Source organism: Colletotrichum higginsianum, chromosome 10, assembly GCF_001672515.1.
Source record: "Colletotrichum higginsianum IMI 349063 chromosome 10, whole genome shotgun sequence".
Classification (NCBI taxonomy): domain Eukaryota; kingdom Fungi; phylum Ascomycota; class Sordariomycetes; order Glomerellales; family Glomerellaceae; genus Colletotrichum; species Colletotrichum higginsianum.
In genome coordinates this window covers 1,743,799-1,765,487 of record NC_030962.1, presented here as the reverse complement: position 1 = coordinate 1,765,487, position 21,689 = coordinate 1,743,799, and the positions used below count along the sequence as shown (strand labels likewise).

General features: G+C 61.2%; 9 protein-coding genes across 9 annotated transcripts; 4 read left to right on the top strand and 5 right to left on the bottom strand.

Annotated features, from left to right (window-relative positions):
- Positions 1-631: 631 nt before the first annotated feature.
- On the bottom strand, positions 632-2,236 carry CH63R_14026 (Amino acid permease; the record flags this gene model as incomplete). The annotated part of the gene is made up of 1 exon (XM_018309000.1): positions 632-2,236. The coding sequence occupies one exon, from the start codon at positions 2,234-2,236 to the stop codon at positions 632-634; it is 1,605 nt and encodes a 534-aa protein (XP_018151318.1).
- A 1,678-nt stretch (positions 2,237-3,914) lies between these two features.
- Positions 3,915-6,357, bottom strand: CH63R_14025 (Oligopeptide transporter; the record flags this gene model as incomplete). The annotated part of the gene is made up of 3 exons (XM_018308999.1): positions 3,915-5,768; positions 5,921-6,006; positions 6,114-6,357. 3 exons carry the CDS (start codon positions 6,355-6,357, stop codon positions 3,915-3,917), a joined length of 2,184 nt encoding a protein of 727 aa, XP_018151317.1.
- An 823-nt stretch (positions 6,358-7,180) lies between these two features.
- Positions 7,181-8,754, bottom strand: CH63R_14024 (Carboxypeptidase; the record flags this gene model as incomplete). Its single annotated transcript, XM_018308998.1, has 4 exons — positions 7,181-7,471; positions 7,534-8,260; positions 8,340-8,553; positions 8,613-8,754. The coding sequence occupies 4 exons, from the start codon at positions 8,752-8,754 to the stop codon at positions 7,181-7,183; spliced, it is 1,374 nt and encodes a 457-aa protein (XP_018151316.1).
- A 301-nt stretch (positions 8,755-9,055) lies between these two features.
- CH63R_14023 (Carboxypeptidase Y) lies at positions 9,056-10,893 on the top strand (the record flags this gene model as incomplete). Its single annotated transcript, XM_018308997.1, has 6 exons — positions 9,056-9,302; positions 9,394-9,451; positions 9,514-9,642; positions 9,724-10,259; positions 10,332-10,545; positions 10,614-10,893. 6 exons carry the CDS (start codon positions 9,056-9,058, stop codon positions 10,891-10,893), a joined length of 1,464 nt encoding a protein of 487 aa, XP_018151315.1.
- Positions 10,894-11,230: 337 nt separating this feature from the next.
- On the bottom strand, positions 11,231-12,946 carry CH63R_14022 (1-aminocyclopropane-1-carboxylate synthase-like protein; the record flags this gene model as incomplete). The annotated part of the gene is made up of 5 exons (XM_018308996.1): positions 11,231-11,473; positions 11,536-11,839; positions 11,906-11,985; positions 12,053-12,657; positions 12,736-12,946. The coding sequence occupies 5 exons, from the start codon at positions 12,944-12,946 to the stop codon at positions 11,231-11,233; spliced, it is 1,443 nt and encodes a 480-aa protein (XP_018151314.1).
- A 346-nt stretch (positions 12,947-13,292) lies between these two features.
- CH63R_14021 (Carboxypeptidase y) lies at positions 13,293-13,589 on the top strand (the record flags this gene model as incomplete). Its single annotated transcript, XM_018308995.1, has 1 exon — positions 13,293-13,589. The coding sequence occupies one exon, from the start codon at positions 13,293-13,295 to the stop codon at positions 13,587-13,589; it is 297 nt and encodes a 98-aa protein (XP_018151313.1).
- Positions 13,590-13,685: 96 nt separating this feature from the next.
- CH63R_14020 (Carboxypeptidase y) lies at positions 13,686-15,089 on the top strand (the record flags this gene model as incomplete). Its single annotated transcript, XM_018308994.1, has 2 exons — positions 13,686-14,822; positions 14,919-15,089. The coding sequence occupies 2 exons, from the start codon at positions 13,686-13,688 to the stop codon at positions 15,087-15,089; spliced, it is 1,308 nt and encodes a 435-aa protein (XP_018151312.1).
- A 153-nt stretch (positions 15,090-15,242) lies between these two features.
- On the bottom strand, positions 15,243-17,396 carry CH63R_14019 (C6 zinc finger domain protein; the record flags this gene model as incomplete). The annotated part of the gene is made up of 1 exon (XM_018308993.1): positions 15,243-17,396. The coding sequence occupies one exon, from the start codon at positions 17,394-17,396 to the stop codon at positions 15,243-15,245; it is 2,154 nt and encodes a 717-aa protein (XP_018151311.1).
- An 815-nt stretch (positions 17,397-18,211) lies between these two features.
- Positions 18,212-21,188, top strand: CH63R_14018 (ABC transporter transmembrane region; the record flags this gene model as incomplete). The annotated part of the gene is made up of 5 exons (XM_018308992.1): positions 18,212-18,348; positions 18,458-18,578; positions 18,658-19,680; positions 19,813-21,080; positions 21,152-21,188. The coding sequence occupies 5 exons, from the start codon at positions 18,212-18,214 to the stop codon at positions 21,186-21,188; spliced, it is 2,586 nt and encodes an 861-aa protein (XP_018151310.1).
- Between the last annotated feature and the right edge of the window lie 501 nt (positions 21,189-21,689).

Sequence of the window (21,689 nt, the reverse complement as noted above, 5' to 3'; positions counted from 1 at the left end):
TGTTGATCGCAGAGAGTGCAGTCGCCGAGGTTGCGGACAGCTGGCCGGCCGCAACCCTCCGAGTCGCAAACCCACGTTGGCATCTTCTGTTGGAAAGTAGGTGAGAAGAAGCTCCTCGCGGAACGGTATAGAGGAGGAGTGGTGTCCCGTGGTTATTTAGGTATTTGCAGCACGTTGTGTTGCTGCAGTTAGGCCGTGGCGTTTCCTTGGACCAACAGCAATAGCTTGTACCGTATCATTTAACGCAGGGGAAAGCGGCCAATCGGAAAGCCCCAGGTTCTACGGTATCTGATCCATTCACGGGCGAAAAGGAAGGGTGCAATGCCGTCATTTTCATGCCGTGCGATGGAAGATAGCCTTGGCCGTCTCCATCCTGTTAAGGGTTTTCTTCTTTCTTCCTTATTATTTCAGAGCTTCAGTCTTTAGAAACCCATCATTGTAAGTAATTCGGAAATCTAACCAAAGTCGTCATATCAAAGCTCACTCGTTGTGCTAGTAGTTACGTACGGCCTAGACAATATAGTAGCGAACATCTAATACAGCAATAACGTCGAGTTTTTACTAGCCAACATGTCTCGAAGCGAATACCCGACAGAGACAGTCCCCAAGACACAAAAAAGAACGATTCACATCACGCAGCATGTCTTGCGCCGCCGACTTCCATCTCGGCCACGACGCCTCCCGTCGTCGTCGGGCCCTCGTACCCCTTCCTCGCCCCCAAGAACCACCACAGGGCAACGAAGGCCGTGAGACCCCCCCAAATCACACAGGCGTAGTTCATCGACTGCGCATCCGTCGGCAGCGCGTAAGGGAAGCAGTAGATGACGAACCAGACCGACATGTACGCGCAGGCGAAGCCGTTGACGGCGAAGCCGATCCACCCCCGCATGTGAAAGGGCCCGTAAGCGACCCTCTTCCTGCCCGCCAAGAGGTTGGGCAGAATGGCGGCGAGATAGGAGCTGCTGGAGAGGAGGATGAAACTGCCGACAAAGGCGTTGAAGGCCGTGGTGCTGCCGACGTAGATGGCCCCGAGCACCGTCACCAACACGGCCGACACCACCGTGGACCACATCGGCATCCCCAGCCTATGGTCCACCTTCCCCAGCACATCGGGTCGGGGGCTCGCGCCGTCGCGGGCGAGGGCCCAGAGCGTGCGTCCGCAAGTGATGTACAGCCCTATCAGCGTCAGGCCGATGCAGATGAGCACGAGGGCGAGCAGGCCGGTCGCGCCGGCGGCGGACCCGGTGGCCTGGCGGTAAATCTCGGCGATGGGGTACGGGGACTCGAAGAGGGCGTCGTAGTCGTGGATGGCGTACATGATGGTGACGAGATAGCAGAAGCCCGTGACGAACCCGATGCTCAGCTGCAGCCCGAGGGCGATGGGCACGTTGCGCTGGGGGTTCGGGATCTCCTCCGCCAGGTGGGTCGTGGCGTCGACGGCGCCGACGCTGAAGGCCCCGTTGAGCATGCCGGCGACGAAGACGAACCCGTCGGGGTACCCGATGTCGGCGGTCCACTCGGTCCAGACGAACGACGACGAGGCGTGGAGCGGCCGCCCGTCGCGGCCGGGCATGACGGCGACGACGACGACGGTGATGAGGAAGCCGGCCAGGATGGCGACGACGCCAAAGTCGTTGATCCTCGGCAGGGCGCCGTTGGCCAGGCAGACGACGGCGCAGGCGAGCCAGGTGGCGACGACGTAGACGACGAAGACGTGCCACGGCCGCGCCTCGAACCCGGCGTGGTTGAGGGCGTACATCTGCACGACGGTGTTGCCGAAGATGGACGCCATGCTCGCGGCGCCGAGGACCCAGGCCAGGTAGTTCCACCAGCCGGCGAAGAAGCCGACGACGCGGCCCCATCGGCGGCCGGGCGTCACCGAGGCCCAGTGGTAGACGCCGGCGGACGAGGGCACGGCGCTCGCGAGCTCGGCGATGCTGGCGGCCACGGTCCAGTAGCAGACCGACACGGCGACGAACTCGTAGAGCACGCCGGGCGGCCCGCCGTTGAAGATGGCGACGAGGATGGAGCCGCCGATGGCGGGCCAGACGTTGCCGACGACGAGGCCGACGCCGGCGAGGGAGAGGAGGCTGAAGTTCCGCTCGAGCTCCTGGACGTGGCCCGACGCGTTGATGGCGACGTTGTCGTGCTGGTCGGCCGATTGCGCCGTGCTCATCTTGGCCGTCGTGGCGCCTTCGCCTTCGCCGTCGCCGTGTGGTTTCGTGTCGCGGCCCATGCTTGGCGTCTGGTGATGTGAAATCAGACGGGTTATTCACAGAGTGGCTTGCCTGCGAAATATTGGTGAGATTTGTTGGAAGTCGTCGAGCTACCGATGGGCCCGCCTGGATAGACATTCCAGAGCGACCGGCCCGGTGCTGCGGTCGCGGCAACCGAGCTATGGGAGATGGACCACGGTATCGGCAAGCTGCATTATCTCTGATGCTGGGCTTGTGTCGCCGGCGGCGCCCCTAGCTTGATAGAGCCTGAGAAGGTATCATATGCAAGGGGGGGTGCGAGGGGGGGCATAAAAAGGCTGGCCCCTGAGACGACTTCGGGTGTGGCAATCTGTCAGTCCCCTTGTGAAGGGGCTAGCATGGTTCTGGCAAAGATTCCTGGCCAAACAACTCAAGATATCAGACATGTCGTCGCTCGATACCGTTACCGTTACGTACTTTTCGATAGTACCTTTGCAGAAACGGCAGAAACTCGCCTCCCCGCAAGGCCCCGTGCGAGCAAGCATCGGACGGGGAAGATGCAATCCATCAATGGGGGTCCCGGTGACGAAATGCCGGCTCGGCCCACTGATTGCAAGGGTGAGGAAGAAAATCTTACGCAAGAACTTGACCAACCAGTGCGGGGGAAGACCGCTTGTCTTGTCTCCCAGGCTCTCCCAGGCTCTCCCGGGGTCTCATGCAAGACACAGTTCGGTCAGTAAAAGCCGGGCGTTGGCATCTCGAAAATTCCGAAATCGGCGGCGATTCAAGCTGCATGCTGTTTAGTTGGTAGGCCACTCGGCGTCAGAATGGCTAGTACTTCAGAGGACTCAATATGTCTGCAGTCTACAGCAAGCATTCCTGGCTTATGATGTTACCACGACACGCTTATCATTGTGTTTGGGTTGAACATCTTTGCAGGACAGGGTTGACGTACATGGCCATTGATGCCGCCGAACTGGGCACAAAGAAAACAGGGAGATAGATACCAGAGAAGTTTTGCTGGCTGCGTTGTTGCGCGTCTGGGGCTTACCACTCGCTAGGCAGCCAGCGTGAGAGCTAAGTCGTTCTCGAATGCTTTCTTCCCCCGTCCATGTTCGGTCTCTTGATCCGGATTTCCGCGCCGGCCGATGCCCCCGTCGCCCGGGACTGTGACCCAGGCCGGGCCGGACCCGGGTCGGCCCCACTACCGAGTATAATCACGGAGGACACTAATTTAAGTCCAGACCGAACCCCATCGACGACCCTTATACTATGCTGGAGGGTTTTCTTTTGCGTCTGGTCACTTTTCTTCTATGAAGGCGCAAATACGGTCCCACAGTTGCCGTGCAGCAATTGTGGTCTTGACAGGAATGACGACATTATCTTTATCCAGCCAGCGAAGGGATGTATCATGAATCTCTCCTGCCTGTTTACTTCAAGACAGACATAGTGGAGAACACCTCTTCGAATTTATCTCCAAAGGATAAATGACGGGGGCGGCGCTGTGAATCTTTGTGTTGAGGAAAACATAGCTAAGCCATCAAGGCGGACACACGAACGGATAAGGGTAACAAACACATCGTGATCGCCGCGCAGGCTCTAGATAATTGTGCTAATCTGCAAATCATTCATTCAGTACTCGTTAACACTTTCCAGACACCGTCTTCGAACGACAGCATCAGATGCCATCACGGGCAACACATACGTCAGGACCCTAAATTAGCAAATCTCGGCAACGCAACCCAGCTTCGTTCCAAAGTACGTAGGACCTGCAACCTCGGCGATCTGAAGAATGCTGAGAATCACGTACCCAACACCCTCCCCGGCAATGGCGCCAGCAGCTACCGAATAGAAGTATGTCGCGTGCGACTCCTTCCCGTACCTGGCCCAGAGCGCCGCCGCCGCCGCCCCCAGCGCAAACGTTATGGAGGAGACGGACCCGGGAACCGTCATGGCCAGCCCGACGACGGCCATGTTGGGGACACGGAATTCCCAGTGCTTGCGCGTGGGGTGGAGGCTGAGCCATCTCTTCAGAACCGTCGCCCCCACGCCCAAGACGACAGCGATGACGGACGCGACCCAGCTGGACGTGCTTATGGGCATGACCGGCGAGAGGATGCCGACGGTGACGATGCGCCACGCGGTGACGGAGGGCGTGGCGAACTGGCAGTACGTGGCGGCCGGGTCCAGGATGCACGGGAACGCCCTGGTGAAGAGCAGGAAAAGCCCCGGCATCACGAGCGTCGAGATCATGGTCCCCATCAACTGCGCGTACCACTGCGGCCGCGTCGGCGTACCGAGGAGGAACCCCGTCCGGAAGTCTTGGACCAGCTCGGCTGACTGCTGCGCCGCGCCCGACGACACCGTGGCGCCGATCAGGTTGGACCGCGCGGCCACGTCGGCGCCCAGTTTGTCGACCTGGTCCCGCATGATGGAGCCCGTGATGAATTGCGAGCCCTTGGAGACGCTGCTGATGGGCGAGGAGCCCACGGCGCCGAACACCTGGATGACGACGACGGCCCAGAAAAAGCCTAGGGCGAGATGCAGCAGGCTCATGTCGGCACCGATGTCGAACTGGAGCGGGAGGACGGTCATGGCGATGGCGAAGGAAACGGTGCCGAGGCCGAGCCACTCCCACCACCTAATGCGGTACTGCTCGGGCACGGGGTCGAACACGGCGGTGCTCTCTCCCTGGCGGATGGTCGTCTGCCGCTGTCGGTTCTTTGACAACCTTTGACGAAGGGTCATGATGCCGTACCAAGCCAGCTTCCCAAAGGATTTGGCCTCGAGCACGATCGTGGTGAGGGAAACGGCCAGCATCATGAAGACGGCCGGCCACAGGATCCAGTACCGGGGCGAAGGGTCGTCCCTGAACTTGGTCGGGTTGAATGCGTTATACGTCACCAGGCCGGGATACTCGGCACTCACGGGGAGACCCGAGGCGACCTCGAGGCGGACGAGGATCGGCCCGATGATGCCCCAGGCGAGGACCGACCCCAGCACGAAGGACAGCGCCGGGTTGAGGCCGACGAGCATGCCCATGCCCAGCAGCGCCGGCGACCAGGACCACGAGAGCCAGCCCCAGCTGACGGCGGCGATGATGCCGTGGCCGCCCCATTTGTAGATCCACCAGAACACATTCCAGGTGTACAGGATGCCCGGCGCGTACGAGCTGGCGACGGCCCAGACGAGCGACGCGGCGAACGCGATACTGATGGACACGAGGCTCCGCCGCGACGACGCCTGGGCGCCCTCGGACCTGGAGTGCAGGGTTTTGATGGTGATGGCCGAGGCGGTGCCGAGGGGGAACGTGAGGTTTAGCGGCCGGGCGAGCTTCAGGACGAAGAGGCTCCGCAGGGGGACCGCGAAGGACAAGCCCCAGAACCCGGAGAGGAACGTCAGGCAGACCAGGACGCCGTAGCTGGCGGAGCCGCCCCCGGAGCCCAGGAGGCCCATCTGTATGAGGGCCGGGACGCCGCTGACGAAGATGAAGCCGACGCCGACGCAGCCGAGAGCCGTGGCCTGGACGATGTTGTTCTCGTGGGGGCCGAAGTATCCAGAGACCAAGGGGAGCTTGCCCACGGGGGGGAGAGGTGTCAGAAGGGAAGGATGATTTTATGCGTATTACAAAGTATCAAACCGTAGGGACCTGAACGCGCACACCGCACACACGGGGGATACAAAGGAATAAACACACACACACACACACACACACACGCACACACCTTGGAGCGTTCTAGGAACTTCAGGATGCCGAAACCGAAAATGGACGCGAAGAGAGTGGCGTCGGCGCCGAAGCCGGTCTTGAGGCCTTAATCATCACGTCAACTTGTGTCAGCAGCAGGGGGGGCCTCTTGAGCCAGCCAAAGCTCGATCAGACGATGGCGTTCTCCAGAAGGTAGGTGTGCCCTATCTTACCAAGGTACAGGTTGGAGCAGGCGATCAGCGAGCCCAGGAGGCCCCCCGTCACAACGGCTCTGACGGTCAGGATCCTGCGGCCGTCGTACGGCTCGACGTCCCGGAGCGGCAGAAAGGTGTCGTCGACGAGGACCTGTCCGAGGTTGATGGACTTCTTCCCCTCGTCGGCATCCGCGACGAAGGCGGGGCCGTTCTTGATATCCGGGCCGGGCGTGGACATCGGCTTCTCGCCGGCAGAAGACATGGTTTGTGATAATTACTTGCAGAAGGGCACGACAATTGTTTTTGAAAAACTTTTTAAAAAAGATATGCGTCTTTTCTCTCTCTTTCTTCTGAATAGATGTGTGGGAACAGAACCAGGCATCTATCTAGTCACTGGGTTTTAACACCGGGTTTGTATCTTGGTAGACAGTGTCTTATCTCTCAGGATGAAGAACGCCCCCCCCCCCCCCCCCCCCCCTCCCCCCTCCCACCCCGCGCTGCCTGTTTGGGAAATAAACGGCGCCGTGTTAGTTAGCCATTGACGCGGGGACCCTGGATCATGGCGACAATACCGGCCAGGGATGTGGACTTCCCTTATCGGAGGTCTAAACCGAGGGCGCTCTCGGCCGGTCACTCGGCTTGACTGTTGTGAGGGTATACTTGGAAACCGATCATCTTCACCACGAGAGTGTAGGATTATCTTATGGTTTGCTGCAGGAGTAGGGGGTTTGGCACGTGAACCGTAGGTCCTGAGGGTAGTATTGGACAAATATCAGAGGCAATATTGAAAGTTTTGACAATTCTTGGAGAACTGTGTCTTGGCAAGGTTCAGTACAAAATGTGCTCTGTTTAATGCTCTCTCCGAATGCAGTTCTTCTCTGGTTCTTCATGTTTCTTGTCTTTCTAGGACCAATTGATTTTGCGCTGAATAAAAGACAAAGTAAACGTACCGTTTGGTAGAGTTGACTGAAAATGGGAAAATACATAGACTCACATCACCCCCCACCCCCGAGCTGATTGAGTATAATCTGTCGAAGTTGGTCGTGATTTCAGACCGAGCGAACAGCTGATGAAGCTCATGCTAACTACAAGGATCCGCCTAGCCAGCTGTTGATGAGGAAAAGCGCCTCCTCCGGCTTGTCCGCGGGGACCATGTGCCCTGCATCATACACCTCGGCGAACGCCAACCTGCCGTACTCCTTCAGGTTGCCGGCGACGTGCCCTCGTACGGACCAGTCCCTCGCCCGCGCGGCCTGAAAGCTGCTCTGGTGCTCCCAACGGATCCCGTCGGCCATGCGCCGCTCGCCCTCGGCGTTGCAGAACCAGTCCTTGTTCCCGGCGTAGATCAACACACGGTACTCCTGGGTTCCGGTGGTCTTGGTCAGCGTTGCTGATACAACCAAGAGATTTGATTGGACCCCCCCTTCTAAAAACATACCTTGTCGAGAAGATCCTCCACCCATCCGATCGGATCCACGGCCATGTCGCCGGAAGCGAGGAAGTCGGCACCCAGTTCCTCGTCAACGTTGTTGAACTGGACGTCCAGAGGCACGCCAAGCGCCTCCCTGGCCCCCGTCGAGTTGAGGTACTCCTCGACCCACACGGCCTCCTCGAAGCACAGGCCCGGGACCTTGCAGGGCTTGCGGAAGTCGTACGGGTTGAGCCCGGTCTCGAGGATGAGGAAGACGCTCTGCCGGCGGCACCGGTCGAGCACGGGGCCGCAGACGTCGGCGCTGCCGGCGCAGATCTCGAGCATCGCGACGCACTCGGCCATGCCGGCCTCCATGGCGGCGCAGGCGGTCGCGTTGAAGAGCGGCTCCTCGCCCCCGCAGCCGGTCGGGTAGAAGCCCGGCCACTGCAGCGCCTGCGACAGCTGGGCGTTCCCGAGACCGATGCCCTTGAGGTTGATGGGGCGGCTGGCGTTCCCCGCCGAGGTCGCGCGGACGAGGTGCGCCATCGGGGACGACTGCTTGTAGTCGATGGCGCGCGCGAGGGCGGGGACCCACGTCCCGCCGAAGGACTCGCCTATGATGTAAAAGTCCTGCGATGCGAAACGGGGGTACTCCGCGATGAAGGCAGCGAGGAAGCGGTACATGTCCTCCGTCGCCTCGGCGAGTGTCTTGACCGGATCGTCCGAGTACGAGTACCCTACTCTGACGGGCTGACTGGATCACACGGTGAATCAGAAAGTTGCTCGTCTGGCGCCAAGTTTGGTAAGAGAGGGCAGCGGCGGCCAAGACCTACTCGACAAAGAGGACGTTGGCATTGCTGTTCCACGCGTACTGGTTCCCCTTGGCAGCACCCGGCTTCTCGATCAAGCAGGGGCCAAGCTCTTCAAACAAGCCAAAAGCCACCGAGGAGGCTCCAGGGCCGCCACTCATCCAGAGCACCAAGGGGTCGTTGGCGGGGTCACCGCGGCTCTCAGCAAACCAGAAGAACAAGTGTTTGGCGTCGTCATCTGCGTAGTAGGCCTGTGAGTCGTTGGCGGCAGAGCAGCACCCGCAAGACAGAACTCACCAAAGTCGTAATAGCCAACCATGCCGTCGCCCGCCGTGGGACATAGCGACTCGGGCGGCTCACGAACCCGAAAGGTCCCGGCCGCGCTGGCCCAGGCGGCGAGGGCAACAAAGCAAGTGAAGAGTCGTAGTAACTTGGACATGACGGTTCCGGTTTGTATGCCTCCAGTCATTCGATATGCCACAGAGACGGAGGTTTATCTCACAGCTTGTCTCCGGTGGCTGGCTGGCAGGCCGAATATGTCGAGTTTGGACGGGAACCGATCCCGGCCCGAATGCCGGGATGCGCCGGCGGCGGATCCGCTTTCCTAAATAGGCAATTTCTCGATATCCCCAGCATGCCCAGGCCCTTTAATGGCTTTCGGAGCTCCTCGGCTTCCCATCATCGACTCACTCGGCTTCCCTTGGTTCTATAGTCGAACCTAGATCACCAAAAATTGAACCATGCTCGTTCCACTTGGCGCGCTCTCGCTCCTGGCAGCCGAGGCACTGCTTGTTCGGACGGCAGACGCCATTCCCACCAGCGAGCCGTCGCAGTGGGCGCTGGTCCGGGATGAACCTCCTGAGCTCGAACGGCCTGTCCGACCGGTACAGCGACACCTCACCGAGCAGAATGATACCATTTGCGATGCCGGCTCCAGGCAATGGAGCGGCCTCGTGCCGCTCGACGCCGAGCGGGACATGTTTTTCTGTACGTCCGAAAGCAACCCAGCTTCTTCTTCCTCTCTTGCTTGCTTTCTTGCTTGTTCGTTTCTGGTTTTCTGACTGAAGACAAAAAATAGGGTACTTTGAAAGCCGGCACCAGCCCCAAGATGCACCTCTCATCATCTGGCTCAACGGGTAAGTGCTCTCAAGCCCCTATCTGGCTCGAGTAAAGACATGGTATTCACATGTTGCAACAGCGGCCCCGGCGCATCATCTCTCCTGGGTGCCTTCCATGAGATTGGTCCTTGTAGCGTCACAGAGGACGGTGAGAAGACGGTGAGATCCGAGTCCAGCTGGACGGAGTTCGCCAACATGCTGTTCATCGAGTGAGTCTCAATTATTAACCCGAAAAAAAACCCATTGCAACCAGAGACAAGTGGCTCATTAGAATGTCCAACGTTCCACAGTCAGCCCATCGGGGTCGGGTTCTCTGACCCGCAAGATCCGTCCCTCTGGTCCAAAAACCTCCAGGAGTCGGCCATCGACCTGGACAAGTTCCTGGATGTCTTCCTCGGCGAGTATTTCCCCTCTCTCCAGAAGAGACCGATCCACTTCGCCGGCGAGTCCTTCGGTGGCAAGTACTGCCCCGTCTACGCCGACCTCATGCGGCGAAGATTCGACTCCGTCGTCTTGGTCAACGCCCTCGTCGACTACTCGGACGTCTCTCTCGGCGTGTACGACCACTTCTGCGCCGCAGAGCCGACGGACGCACGCCGCCGCGGCCTGAACGCGTCCACCTGCGAGGAGATGGAGCGGGGCTACTCGGCGTGCGAGAAGTTCGGGAGGCTCTGTACCGCGACCTACGACTCGGATGTCTGCTTGACGGCCCTTTTGAACTGCGTGGAGGCCACGGAGCCGTACCAGCGCGAAGTCGTCCCCGGGGGGCAGAACCCTTACGACGACAGGACGAAGTGCATCGACCCCCCCATGTGTGGGCGTCTGGGTACGAGCCCCTCCAAGAGTTTGCCGGGATTCGTGCGCTGAGAGCTACCGAGTGTACTGACGATGTGTGCAGGGATGCAAGAGGTGAGGAAGTACCTCAACCGGGAAGAGGTCCAGGAGGCCTTGGGCTTCCAGCCGCGGACTTTCGAACCGGTCAACATGGAGTTCAACGCAAACTGGTCCCGGCAGGGTGACGTTTTCATTCCCTCGACACGCGAGATCGCCCGTCTGCTGGACCAGAAGAAGACGCCCATCCTGGTTTTGAACGGCAACAACGACGCCATCGTGTAGGCCCCCCCGAACCGCCGAACCAGGCGCCGAGTAGGCATTCGCTGACTTTCCAAACCCTCCGTAGGAACACCGAGGGCGTCCTCAGGACGTACGAGTCGCTGCTCTGGAGCGGCCACGCGGCCTTCCGGTCCAGGAAACTCAAGCCTTGGTACCACGGGGAGGCCGAGGACAAGAACATGTCGCTGGGGGGGACGGCCAAGGTGGTCAAGAACCTGGCCCTGGTGACCGTGGACGAGGCCGGCCACATGTCCCCCCACGACCAGCCGCTGGCTGTCTCTCGCGTGATGAGAGCGTGGATAAAGGATACTGATGTGTCTGGCAGTGTTGTTGGACTTTTCGACTAGTGCAATCGAGACACGGGTAGGCCCAGAGTTTGTCATAAAAGAGTAGGAGTCGGAAATGTACAGTTCAAGTAAACTCATAATACGTCAGCGGGTAGTTGATCTCAGATCAAAAGCGTAGTGTGGGAAGCGTTGGCCGTCTAGGAAAACGTACCAGACGTAGATATCCCGCAGGGGACTAATCACATCACTTACTACTGGCTTTTATATTTTTCACCGTCCAACCTTGAATCGAGTGCCATGTACTTAGCCGACTGTTCCATTCTCGTCAATCCTTCCCCAGAAGCCCCCCGGTGTAAATCCAGTCATATTCTCACTACACATACATGTACACACTGTTCTACGCATCGTCCCCTGGTCCAAAACAAAGCGTGCGTCTCCATCGCTGGAATCGTGTAGTCTCGTCTGGGCGAGGAGGTGTTTGGCCATGCTTCTCAAAGCCGTTGTCCTCGGCATCATCTATACTCTCCCGAAATGTGTCTGACTGTAAGAAGGCGGCCAGTTTTCTGAGGCCCAGATTGACGGTTTCGTCGTCGTTCCCAAAGTTCAGACGGAACCAGCCCGGTCTAGCAGAGAAGAAGGCCTGGAGTTCCCTTTGTCAGCTTGTCATCCTTTGACATGTTTTTATCGAAAGAAGACGTTTACCTGGCCCGGCTCCAGAAACACACGGTGGGCCATGAGGCGAGATAGCAACTCGAGCTCTGCGCTGCCGCGTCGGGTTTGTGCAGCGTCCTTGTCGAGCCACCTCGAGAGATCGACAAAGACGAAGAAGCCGGCCTCCGGTGCTACGAAAGGGACGTCTAGCTGGGTGAGCCGTGCCAGCACTTGCTTCCTGCGGGTATCCAGCCGTCTTTCCAGAGTTGGGAAGTAGGTGTTTTGCAGGAAGCGTCTATCGTCGAGAATCGCGGATGCCACGGCCGCGCTCCATGCACTGACCCAGCCAAACATGCTAAGAGACGGAGATATCAAGGCCACGTTCTTATCAGAGCATAGGGAACATGTCGAAGAAACATACCTCAGAGTCCTCATTGCGGCATGGAGCTTCGCGTTGTACGTGGCCAGGAACCCGAGCCGGAGACCACCGCATCCGAAGTCCTGCACAGATGTCACCATCAAGAGAAAAGATGGAGGGTAGAACTCAACAGTAGCAACACAGTCTCACCTTGCTCATGCCCCAGAGGACATGCACGTTCTCCGCGTTGGACCCGAGGTCCAAGCCGAGCATGCTGTGATGCCTCGAAAACGCCGTCGCCGCGTAGATCTCGTCCACGACAAGGTGCATCCGGTTCTCCTCGCAGAACCGCGAGACCTCCAGCAGCACTTCCTGATCGTAGCAGCGGCCCAGGGGGTTCTCGGGGTTCGCCAACAGGACGGCCGCGGTTCTACTCCCGTTGGACTGGGTGTCCCCGAGAGTCTTCTCCAGGCGGCGAACGAGCTCGGATTGCCAACGCGAGGACTCCCCGGCGCCCCCCTGGCGGCATCGGAAGCGCTCCTCGACGATGTCGTCGCAGGGCACGGGGACGAGGTGGAGCGAGTTTCTGGTAACGACGTCGTGGGAGAACATGCCGTAGCTCGGCGTCGGCATGAGAACGGCGCTGCCTTCGTCGGCGATGCTGAAGGCCAGCGAGTTCAGCAGGGTGGTCACGCCGTTGGCGATCAGGACGTTATCCTGTACGAGAGGCTTGCGGCACCGGAAGTACCAGTTCATAAAACCCGCGACGGACCGCAGGAGCTTGGCAGAGCCCTGGGTGTCGTTGTACTGGAGGTCTTGTAGCATCATTGTGGGTTCAGCTTTTCCGTCCCTCCCTCCGTCGTCGACCGTGTGTGAGTTTTGGGATCACTCACGCTCTGCGGTAGGCAGGCCTTTGAGGCGGCGCCGGACCCAGGGGCCGAGGTCTTGCTGCATCAAACAATTGATGGCCGATCCCAAATCTACGATGCCCTCTGGGTTCTTGATGGGATGGTACTCATCCGCCGCCAGTCTCCTGCTGAGGTCTATCATGAGATCCGGCCGGACTGTATCCCAGCCCCTCTTGGAGGGAGGCAGAGGAGACATGGCCAACGACAAAAGCCACGTGTAGAGCCTGAAAAAGCAAGGGATGAGTGAGGTATTGTGACGGTATCAGTCCAGGAGAAGTGACGAGTAACGGCTGCTATCTTGTTCTAGGCTGGTCGACGGCCGTAAGTATCGGAGCGGGAGTTTCGGAGACGGATGACGTGTTTCCCGAAAACTTTCCTATTTAGGAAATCCGATCCGCCGTTGGCCGGTGCATGCAGCATGCATCTCACATTTCATACTAGAGCATCATACACGCCCTGTCTTAGCTCTTCTACAGGCCGAAACCATAGGATTGGGTAAACGGAGACCAAGATTCAACAGTCAGCGGAGAATCACGTCCAAGATGCTTCTCGACAAGCCTCGCATGTTGGCCGCCGCCGCCGCCACCGTCACCGCCAGCCTGTTGTTGTTGCCCGTCGTCGCCGCCGCCGCCGCCGCTTCAGGGTACAGGACTGTGAACTCGACCTTTGGGGATTACACCATTCGCTACAAGTCCTGGACGGCCGACGATACGAAGCTCTGCAACGGCGGCTCGGCTCATCATGCGGGCTGGGCCGACATGGACGACCGCCACCTCTTCTTCTGTGCTTCCCCACCACAGCAGCCGGCATATTTACAGAATCCATTTACTGACGAATAGACACACATAGGGTACCATGAAGCTCGGCATGATCCAGCCTCGGCTCCTCTCGTGATATGGCATCAAGGAGGCCCCGGCGGTAGCTCCCTCCACGGCATGTTGTTCGAGAACGGCCCGTGTCTGATGGACGGACCCAACGCCACCAGGTTCAACCCGAACTCCTGGACAGAGCACTTCAACGTCGTGTACCTGGACCAGCCGGCCGGCGTGGGCTTCTCCTACGTCGACAACAGGACCGGCGGGAAGCCGCCGGCCATGCCGTCCCGCACGCCGGCGTCGTCTCTGGACTCCGTCGCCTTCATCCGGCTGCTGTACGAGGCCTTCCCCCCGCTCGCGTCCGTCAACCTCCACCTGTCCGGAGAGTCGTTTGCCGGGCGCTACGTCCCCACGCTCGCCGCCAGCATCCTCGAGTACAACTCCTTCTTCGACCACACGCCGGACGCCCGCGGCGCCGTCATCCCCCTGCGGTCCATCCTGGTCGGGAACCCGTGGATCGACCCGGCCGTCCAGGCGCCCTCCATGCACGAAGTCAGCTGCTTCGACGGCTGGCGGGGCGGGTATCCCCGGCACCTCGAGGAGGACGACTGCAAGGCCCTCGGAGGAGCCCTGCCGCGGTGCGAGAAGCTGCTGCGGGCCTGCGAGCAGGGCGGCGCCGCGTCGCCCCTGTGCGCCATGGCCGTCGACGCGTGCGGGGCCGACTACCTGGAGGTCTTCCAGAAGGCCACGCGCAGCGTCTACGACAGGCGGCGCCGGCACTGCCCGGGACCGGGGAACTGCTACCCGGACGTCGCGGACCCCGTCCGGTACCTCAACTCGCCGGCGGTCCTGGACGGCGAGCTCGAGGTCGCGCTGCGGACGCGGGGCGCCAAAACCAGGTGGGAGATGGAGGACTGGCCCACGTTCCAGAGGTTCTCGGCATCGGGCGACTTCGTCGCGCCGACGACGGCCGCGCTCCGTGCGCTGCTGGAGTATTCTCGCGATAGTAGCAACAGGGCCGGCGGCGCATCTCCGAGGCCGCTCGACGTGCTCTTGTACGTCGGGGTGACGGACATCATCTGCAACCCCGACGGCGTCCTCGAGGCGCTCCGGGGCATCGAGTGGGAGGGCAAGGCGTCCTTCCGAGGCACACCGTGGGCAGAACTGCCGTGGGAGGCGTTGTCTGGTGGACGGGCCGGCCGGGTCAAGTCGGTTCCCGGCCTTTGGTTGGCAGAGGTTGAAGAAGCCGGTCACATGGTGAGTTTTTGGATTTACCCCATACGCTCGGGTTTTCCAGAGGAGAGACAAAAAGAGCGCTGAAGTGTTGTTGTTGTCTGACTCTCGACCTCACAGGTCCCGTATGACCAGCCGGTGTCCTCGCTGAAACTCGTCAAACACTGGCTCGATCACCTCGACGGGCGGGACGGAAAGGGACGACGGCCTGTTTCCGAGGCCGCGGGCTTCTCACAGGATCAGTCTGGCCAATCTGTGTTGGAGGACGACAGGGGCGTTGATGAGCTGTGAGGACTCAAGGCATGTGTGGTTCCTCCTGTTTGCAACTCTATCGAGGCCTTTATCCATGTCCATGTCCATCATATATCTACCATGGGCATCCTGTATCAACCAGTATTCAACGAGAGTCTTATTCATGTAACTTGACTTGTAGTCGATAACTCCTCATGTAACATCCGTACAAGCATTCGCACCCATGTACACAACGTCCCGGAAATGGCCTCGTCCGCCAAAGTCGCCAAAGACGGCGATCCTCCGCTGGCGCGCCGAACACGTCGCGTCCCTCCTGTGGTCCTCGTCGTAGCTGTCGATGGCGAAACGGACCGACCGGCCGCGGTGCCTCTCCCTGACGACCACCTCCATGAGCCGCTCCATGTACAGCATCTCGTCCCGCTCCACCGCCGGCATGTCCCCCCCATCCCTGCCGAACCGGGGGAGCACGCCCTCGAGCACCGCCGTGGCGACGGCGGCGCCTTCGGACACCAGCGCGGTCATGTAGAGCAGCGTCAGGACGTTCGGCTCGCCCAACGCCGCCGTTGGCCACGCCGGCCCGGCCTTCAGCAGGATGCCGAGCGCGACCCTCGCCAGGACGTCCGAGTCCAACGCGGACGCGTGCTTGGGATCCCGCCGGGCCTGGTATCGCGACTGGAGATGCAGACACGTCATGCGGGAGATCAGGTACAGCGAGTAGTCGATGGCCGCGCCGCGGTCGGGGATGTCATACGGGACGACGGCCCCAAAGCCACCGCCCCCCCAGGCGACCACGCCCTCGGCGCCCGCCCCGAGACACGGCACGGGGAGGTCGTTCCGCGCGGTGGCGCGGTGCCACGCGTCGAGCCTACTCTCGAACACGCGGCACTGCGTCGCGATGGCATCGTCCGAGAGGGTCTCGTCGTGGTAGTCGCGCTGCTCCCACTGGCGGAGGTCGCACCGCCGGCCGAACACGGAACAGAGCCACTGGACGGCCCGCCTCGACGCGCTCTGCCTCCTCGCCGCCGCAGGACCGCCGCCGCCGCCGCCGCCGCCGCCGCCGGGTTCCGAGAAGGAGGCCTCAATGACGGCCCGGCCGTGAAGTCGCCAGAGGGAGGAGAAGATGTCCCGGATCGTCAGCCGGCTGTCCCACGGGGCGCACATCTGCTGCGGCGGCGGGGGCGGCGGGGGCGGCCCGGCGACGGACTTGCGCGTGACCAGCGAGCACAGCCTCATGTCGAACGAGAACAGCCGCCAGGCGCGGAGGAGGGCCGGGTGGCAGCGCGACGCGAGGTCGTCGACGGCGGCGGAGAGGGCCTCCAGCTGGCGCAGGTGGCCGCAGACGTCCCGGTGCGAGCCGACGGCGATGTCGCGGTAGACGAGGAGGATGGCGGCGCAGACGAGGGCGTCGGCGGCGGCGTCGGGTCCGGGACACATCTCTACCTGGTGGGCGAGATCGGCGACGGCGAAGTAGTAGTAGTGGCAGTGGACGCCGGTGGCCGCCGGGCCGGGCCGGGTCCCTGTGGATGTTGGCTCCGGGTCGGAGGTCCGGCACAGGCGGAGATAGCTGGTCGTCAGCGCCAGAGCGGCGGCCCGGAGGCCGGTGCTGGCACGGAACAGGTCGGTAAAAGGCAGCAGCTGGAGGGCGATCCGCGGCGCGACGTCCCTTTCAAAGGTTCCCAGCAGGGAATCCTCCGTCATGCCCGCGCCGCGCTGTCGTACTACCGTCGACAGTGTGGTGGTATCCTCCTCCCCGCCCCCAAGGGGCGGCGTCTGGGCACGCGAAGAAGGGTCGGGAAAGTCGAGCATGTCCTCCCAGGACGGAGCGTCTGCCTCGGACGCACACGCGTTCCATAACGCAAGGGGGTCTCGGGTATCTGGCGCCAACGACGGGATCATGCGTCGGGACGTCTCCGGCACCGCTGAGAGGAAGTCGAACCGGTTAGAGGCCTCGAACGGCGGACGGGAGAAAGGGAACACGCCCAGGGGCAGCGAGGGGCTCAAGCGCGCCGCGTAACCCGCGTCGTCGTTGGCTTCGTCGCCCAAGAAGCTCAGCGGTTGTTGTTGTTGTTGTTGTTGTTGTTGTTGCTCGAAGATCTGTCTCAAGGAGGCATTCTCCCGGTCGAGCATGGCCACGGGTGAGGTGTGGTCCGCGGCGCCGTCAAAGTCGCACCCGAGGATCCGTCTTGCGTTCTCGTTCTCGTCTGCGTGGTCCTCGCCCCGGTGGTCCTCGTTCTGACGATCCCTCGTTGGAGTTCTATCCCGTGCACTCCCCTTGGCCAAGCGCAGTCTGGCCGCGTCTTCATCCCGCAGCGCCGACCACCGCGCCGCCTCGACCCTCTTGCACATCTCGGCCGTCCGATCAGAGATGTCCTTGAACCTGATGCGGCTCTGATACCCGCTGCAGGGGATGCCTCGCTGGACGCATGCTAGGCACTCTGGCCGAGTCTCATCGCACTACCCGGGAGGAAGGAAAAAGCGCCCGTTAGTATATGTATTATGCTGGAGACCATCGGTACTAGAACAGTACGAGGAGGCTCCCTCCCACCTTTCGCTTCTTGCTCCTGCATCTCTGACACCCCGTCCGTTTCCTGACTATGTCCGTCTTCTTGGGTCTCGAGGGGGGCGTCATCGTGTCGTCCCCCGGCTGTTGGTTCACGCCTATCATGAGAGAGAGACTTTTCTCCGATATGACTGATTGACTGATATGGCCTGGTATGATGACTGATACGACCCGCGCCGGCACGGGTTGATAACGCTGTGCTGTCCTCCAGTCCGAGACTCCCATCATGGAGAGAGGAAAGGGGACTGGCGAGAGAAGAAGAGACCGAGGTTGCCGAGTCAGTCAGTTGTTGCAGGGATGAACGGCCGACAACGGTGATGAGAGAGACCATGCCTAAATGGGTGTGGAAGAGCGCCGCTATACCAGTTTGAGAAGCTGGTCCAGAAGAGGTAACTAATTCCTGGTGGGAGATGGAGATAGATGGACGTGACGTGAGATCCGGCTGTACTGTACTTACTTACACTCATCGTTTCCCCAGGGGAACAAAACGGTCGGTCGATCGATATGGAATCGCTCGACGCCCTGTTGTAGTTACCTGGTTCTCATTGAAAGAAACGCCGCTCATTTCTTTTTACCACAGCTTAGCATCCATCGTCTCGTCATGGCGTCTTCGGCATGGCTTGACATGATCGTAGCCGGGGTTCTCGGAGACTACCCAGTAACAACAGTTCAGAGTCCGCTGTCGGTTGAAGAAGAGTCCATGTGGCTGCCGGCATCTCCTCACGTTTACGTGGCCGTGTAAGTAACCCCACGAGTTATCATTCGCAACGTGAGAAGAAGAAGACATTCCTTCAAAGTTGATTACGTCGGTAGCGCTGATAAGCATCATTCATTCTTCATGGCCTAGGTTCGCTCAACTGGTGTCGACCTTCTGCTTGTTGACTTACACCGTCTTGATCCGGCCTTGGAGACGAGAACCAGCAATCCAACTCGTGCGGCCCTTTGGAAGAAGCCGGCTTTTTGAAATCGTAAGTAGTTACCAACTAATAACCCCCCAGTCACATAATCTGCACCGCCCTTGTATAAGTCGGCTCGCTCACTCGCCAGGCCCTCCAAATCTGCATCGCGGCGTACTGCGTCCGGGGTCTGGTACTCTTGCAACAACGAGCCGAGTCGCGAGTGCAGACGCATATCATATTCCCCCTCCTCCTCTTCTCTACTTCATGCATCGGGGCCCTGTCCAACATCGTGGGCCTCCTCCTCGGCCAGCCCTCGACAGCCAGAAGCGTCTACCACCTACTCGGCTCTTTGACATGGGCCTTTTTCGACTCCTCCTCTCTGCCTCGACCCTCCCCTCTCCCACTGGACCGGCTGTTCCCCTGGGTCCTGGCTGCGACGTCTCTCCTCGACGTCTTCCACGCCGGTCCCGGCTCTTCTCGACCAAAGGGGACGACGGTGCCCTCCAGCTCGACACAGAGCAGCAGCAGCAGCAGCCTGGTAGAGAAGCTGTCGTACAGCTGGCTGGGCCGTATCATCCAAGTCCAGGACGTCCTCCGCCTGGACGACCTCCCGGAGAACCCGGCGCTCGCCCCGTCGGAAGAGTACGAGGCACGGCTCGTCGAAGCCGCCGCCGGGTCCTCGCCCGAGACGGCCGCAACCCACCTGTACTGGCGCTTCATCGCGCGCGAGCACCGCCGCCAGCTCGTCGTCAGCAGCCTCCTCCGCCTCGCCTGCGACGCCTCCCTCTTCGCGATCCCCTGGCAGCTCCAGCGGCTGCTGACCCGCCCCACGGCCGCCAGCGTCATGGCCATGTTCTGCTCCCGCGTCCTCGGCGCCCTCGCCGGCAACTTCAGCGGCTACCACCTCCGGAGGCTCGCCGTGCAGTACCGGAGCGCCCTCTCGTCGGCGCTTCACCGGAAGACGCTCCGCCTCGGCGACTTCAGCCCCGGCGGTGACGACGCGCCCGTTGCCGACCTCTCGACCCTCGCCGAGGTCGACACCCTGGTGCTCTTCCGCAGCGCCCAGAGCTTTCCCGACGTGTGGAACATGCCGGTCCAGGTCGCTCTCTGCCTGGGCGGCTTGGCCATTCTGCTGCCTTACCCGGCGTTCATCGCCATCCTTGTTTTAATCGTACGTTTTGTTCGCTCGCCGCCGCCGTCGTCTTCTCATTCTCTCTTCCCCCACCCCCTCCACAAGAACCAGGTCCAACACGAACAAATGTTTCCATCGTCAAGCACGCCCACGACTAACAGCAGCACACAGGCAATCATGTTCCCCGTCCTGAGCCTCCTCCTCCGGTCCATGGCCGTCTGGATCTCGAGCAACCTGGCCGCCAAGGACGCCCGCGCGAAGCTGCTGGCCGAGGTGCTCGGGTCGATCCAGGGCATCAAGATGCACGCGTGGGAGCCCGTCTTCGTCCGGTCCATCGCCGAGCGGCGCGCCAGGGAGCTCGAGACCCTGCGGAACGCCGCCGTGTCGGCCTCCGGGCTGGTCGCCTACATGCAGACGATGCCGTCCGCCCTGACGCTGGCCGCCTTCGGCGTCGTCCTCCTGATGCGCCGGCCGCTGACCAACGAGCTCGTCTTCGCCGCCATCATGCTCTTCGCCATGCTCAACGCGACCCTGGGCCAGCTTTCCGGCCTGGCCTCGACGGTGCAGAGCGTCCACGCGTCCAGCAGACGCATACAGGCGTACCTGAGCTTGTCCGAGACCAAGATTGCCGCCGCCGACGGCCTGGGGCTGCTGCTCACGCCGACATCGACCACCCGGAGCTGGTCCCCGGACATGCCCATCCTCTCCCACGACGACTTGGAGGTGGGCTGGCCCGGCGCGGCCGCGCCGCTTATAAGAAACGGCTCCCTGTCCATCGGCCCCGGCGAGCTCACCGTCATCACGGGGGCCATGGGCTGCGGCAAATCGACCCTCCTGCTCTCTCTCTGCAGACACGTGGAGCGGGCGAGGAGGCGGCACTCGAGCCGCCCGCAGATCGCCTACGTCGGCCAGAAGCCCGTCCTGGTCCGCGGCAGCATCCGCGACAACATCCTGTTCGGGAGGCCCTACGACGCGCAGCGGTACGCCCAGAGCGTCAGGGCCTGCTGCCTCCATGTCGACTTTGCGCGTCTCCGCGACGGCGACGGCACCCTCATCGCCGGCTCGTCGGCCTTGTCCGGCGGCCAGTGCGCGCGCATCTGCCTCGCCAGGGCGGCGTACTCGCGGGCCGACGTCTACCTGCTCGACGACCCCCTTGCGGCGCTGGACGTCCGGGTGGCAAGCCATATCACGCACCATCTACTGGGTCCCGGCGGGCTCCTCGATGGATCGACGAGGGTCGTCTGCACCTCTCACGCGTTGCTGGTACGCAAAGCCGACTCCTTGTACGAGATCGCAGGCGGCACGATACGGAACGCGTTGGGTAACAGCGGTCATGTCCACCTCGTCGATGGTGCCGAGGAGCCGACCAATGCTGCGTTGGAGGCCGATGTGGAGGAGGCGAACATCTCGGATACTCCCACATCTCTCACCAAGGTAGTGTTGTTCTCTACTTACACTTACTTACATGATCATGATCCAGCCTATACTGACTGACCTTGGGCTTGCCCAGATGCCTCTTCTCCGGGTTGCCGAGGCTGAAGTCGTAGCACACGAACCTATCCCGGATACTCCCCAACCCATCATCATCCATGAGAAGCCACCGGCACCCTCGGCCCAGAAAAGCCCGCTGCTCGCCTACTTGTCGTCGGCCAGAAGATTCGGGTGGCCCGTCGCAATCTCCGTACTCCTCCTGGCCCGGGCCTCGTCCGTCATGGGCACCTACGTCCTCAAGACGATGGCCGCCCGGGTCGACCGGGCCACCCAGACCCTCCCCTGGGACCTCCTCCTCCTCTTCGCCGTCTTCTCCGCCAGCCAGGCCGCCCTCTTCTTCCTCTTCGTCCACCTCCTCTACCGGCTCTGCATCGTCCCGGCCGCCTCCGCGCTGCACGGCAGGCTCACCTCCGGCGTCCTCCTCCTCCGCGACCTGTCCTTCTTCCAGGCCACGCCCCCGGGCCGCCTCCTGAACGTCTTCACCAACGACGTCGCCCGCGTCGACGGCTCCCTGAACGGCTCCATCGCCTCCCTCGCCGGCCAGTTCGTCAACCTGG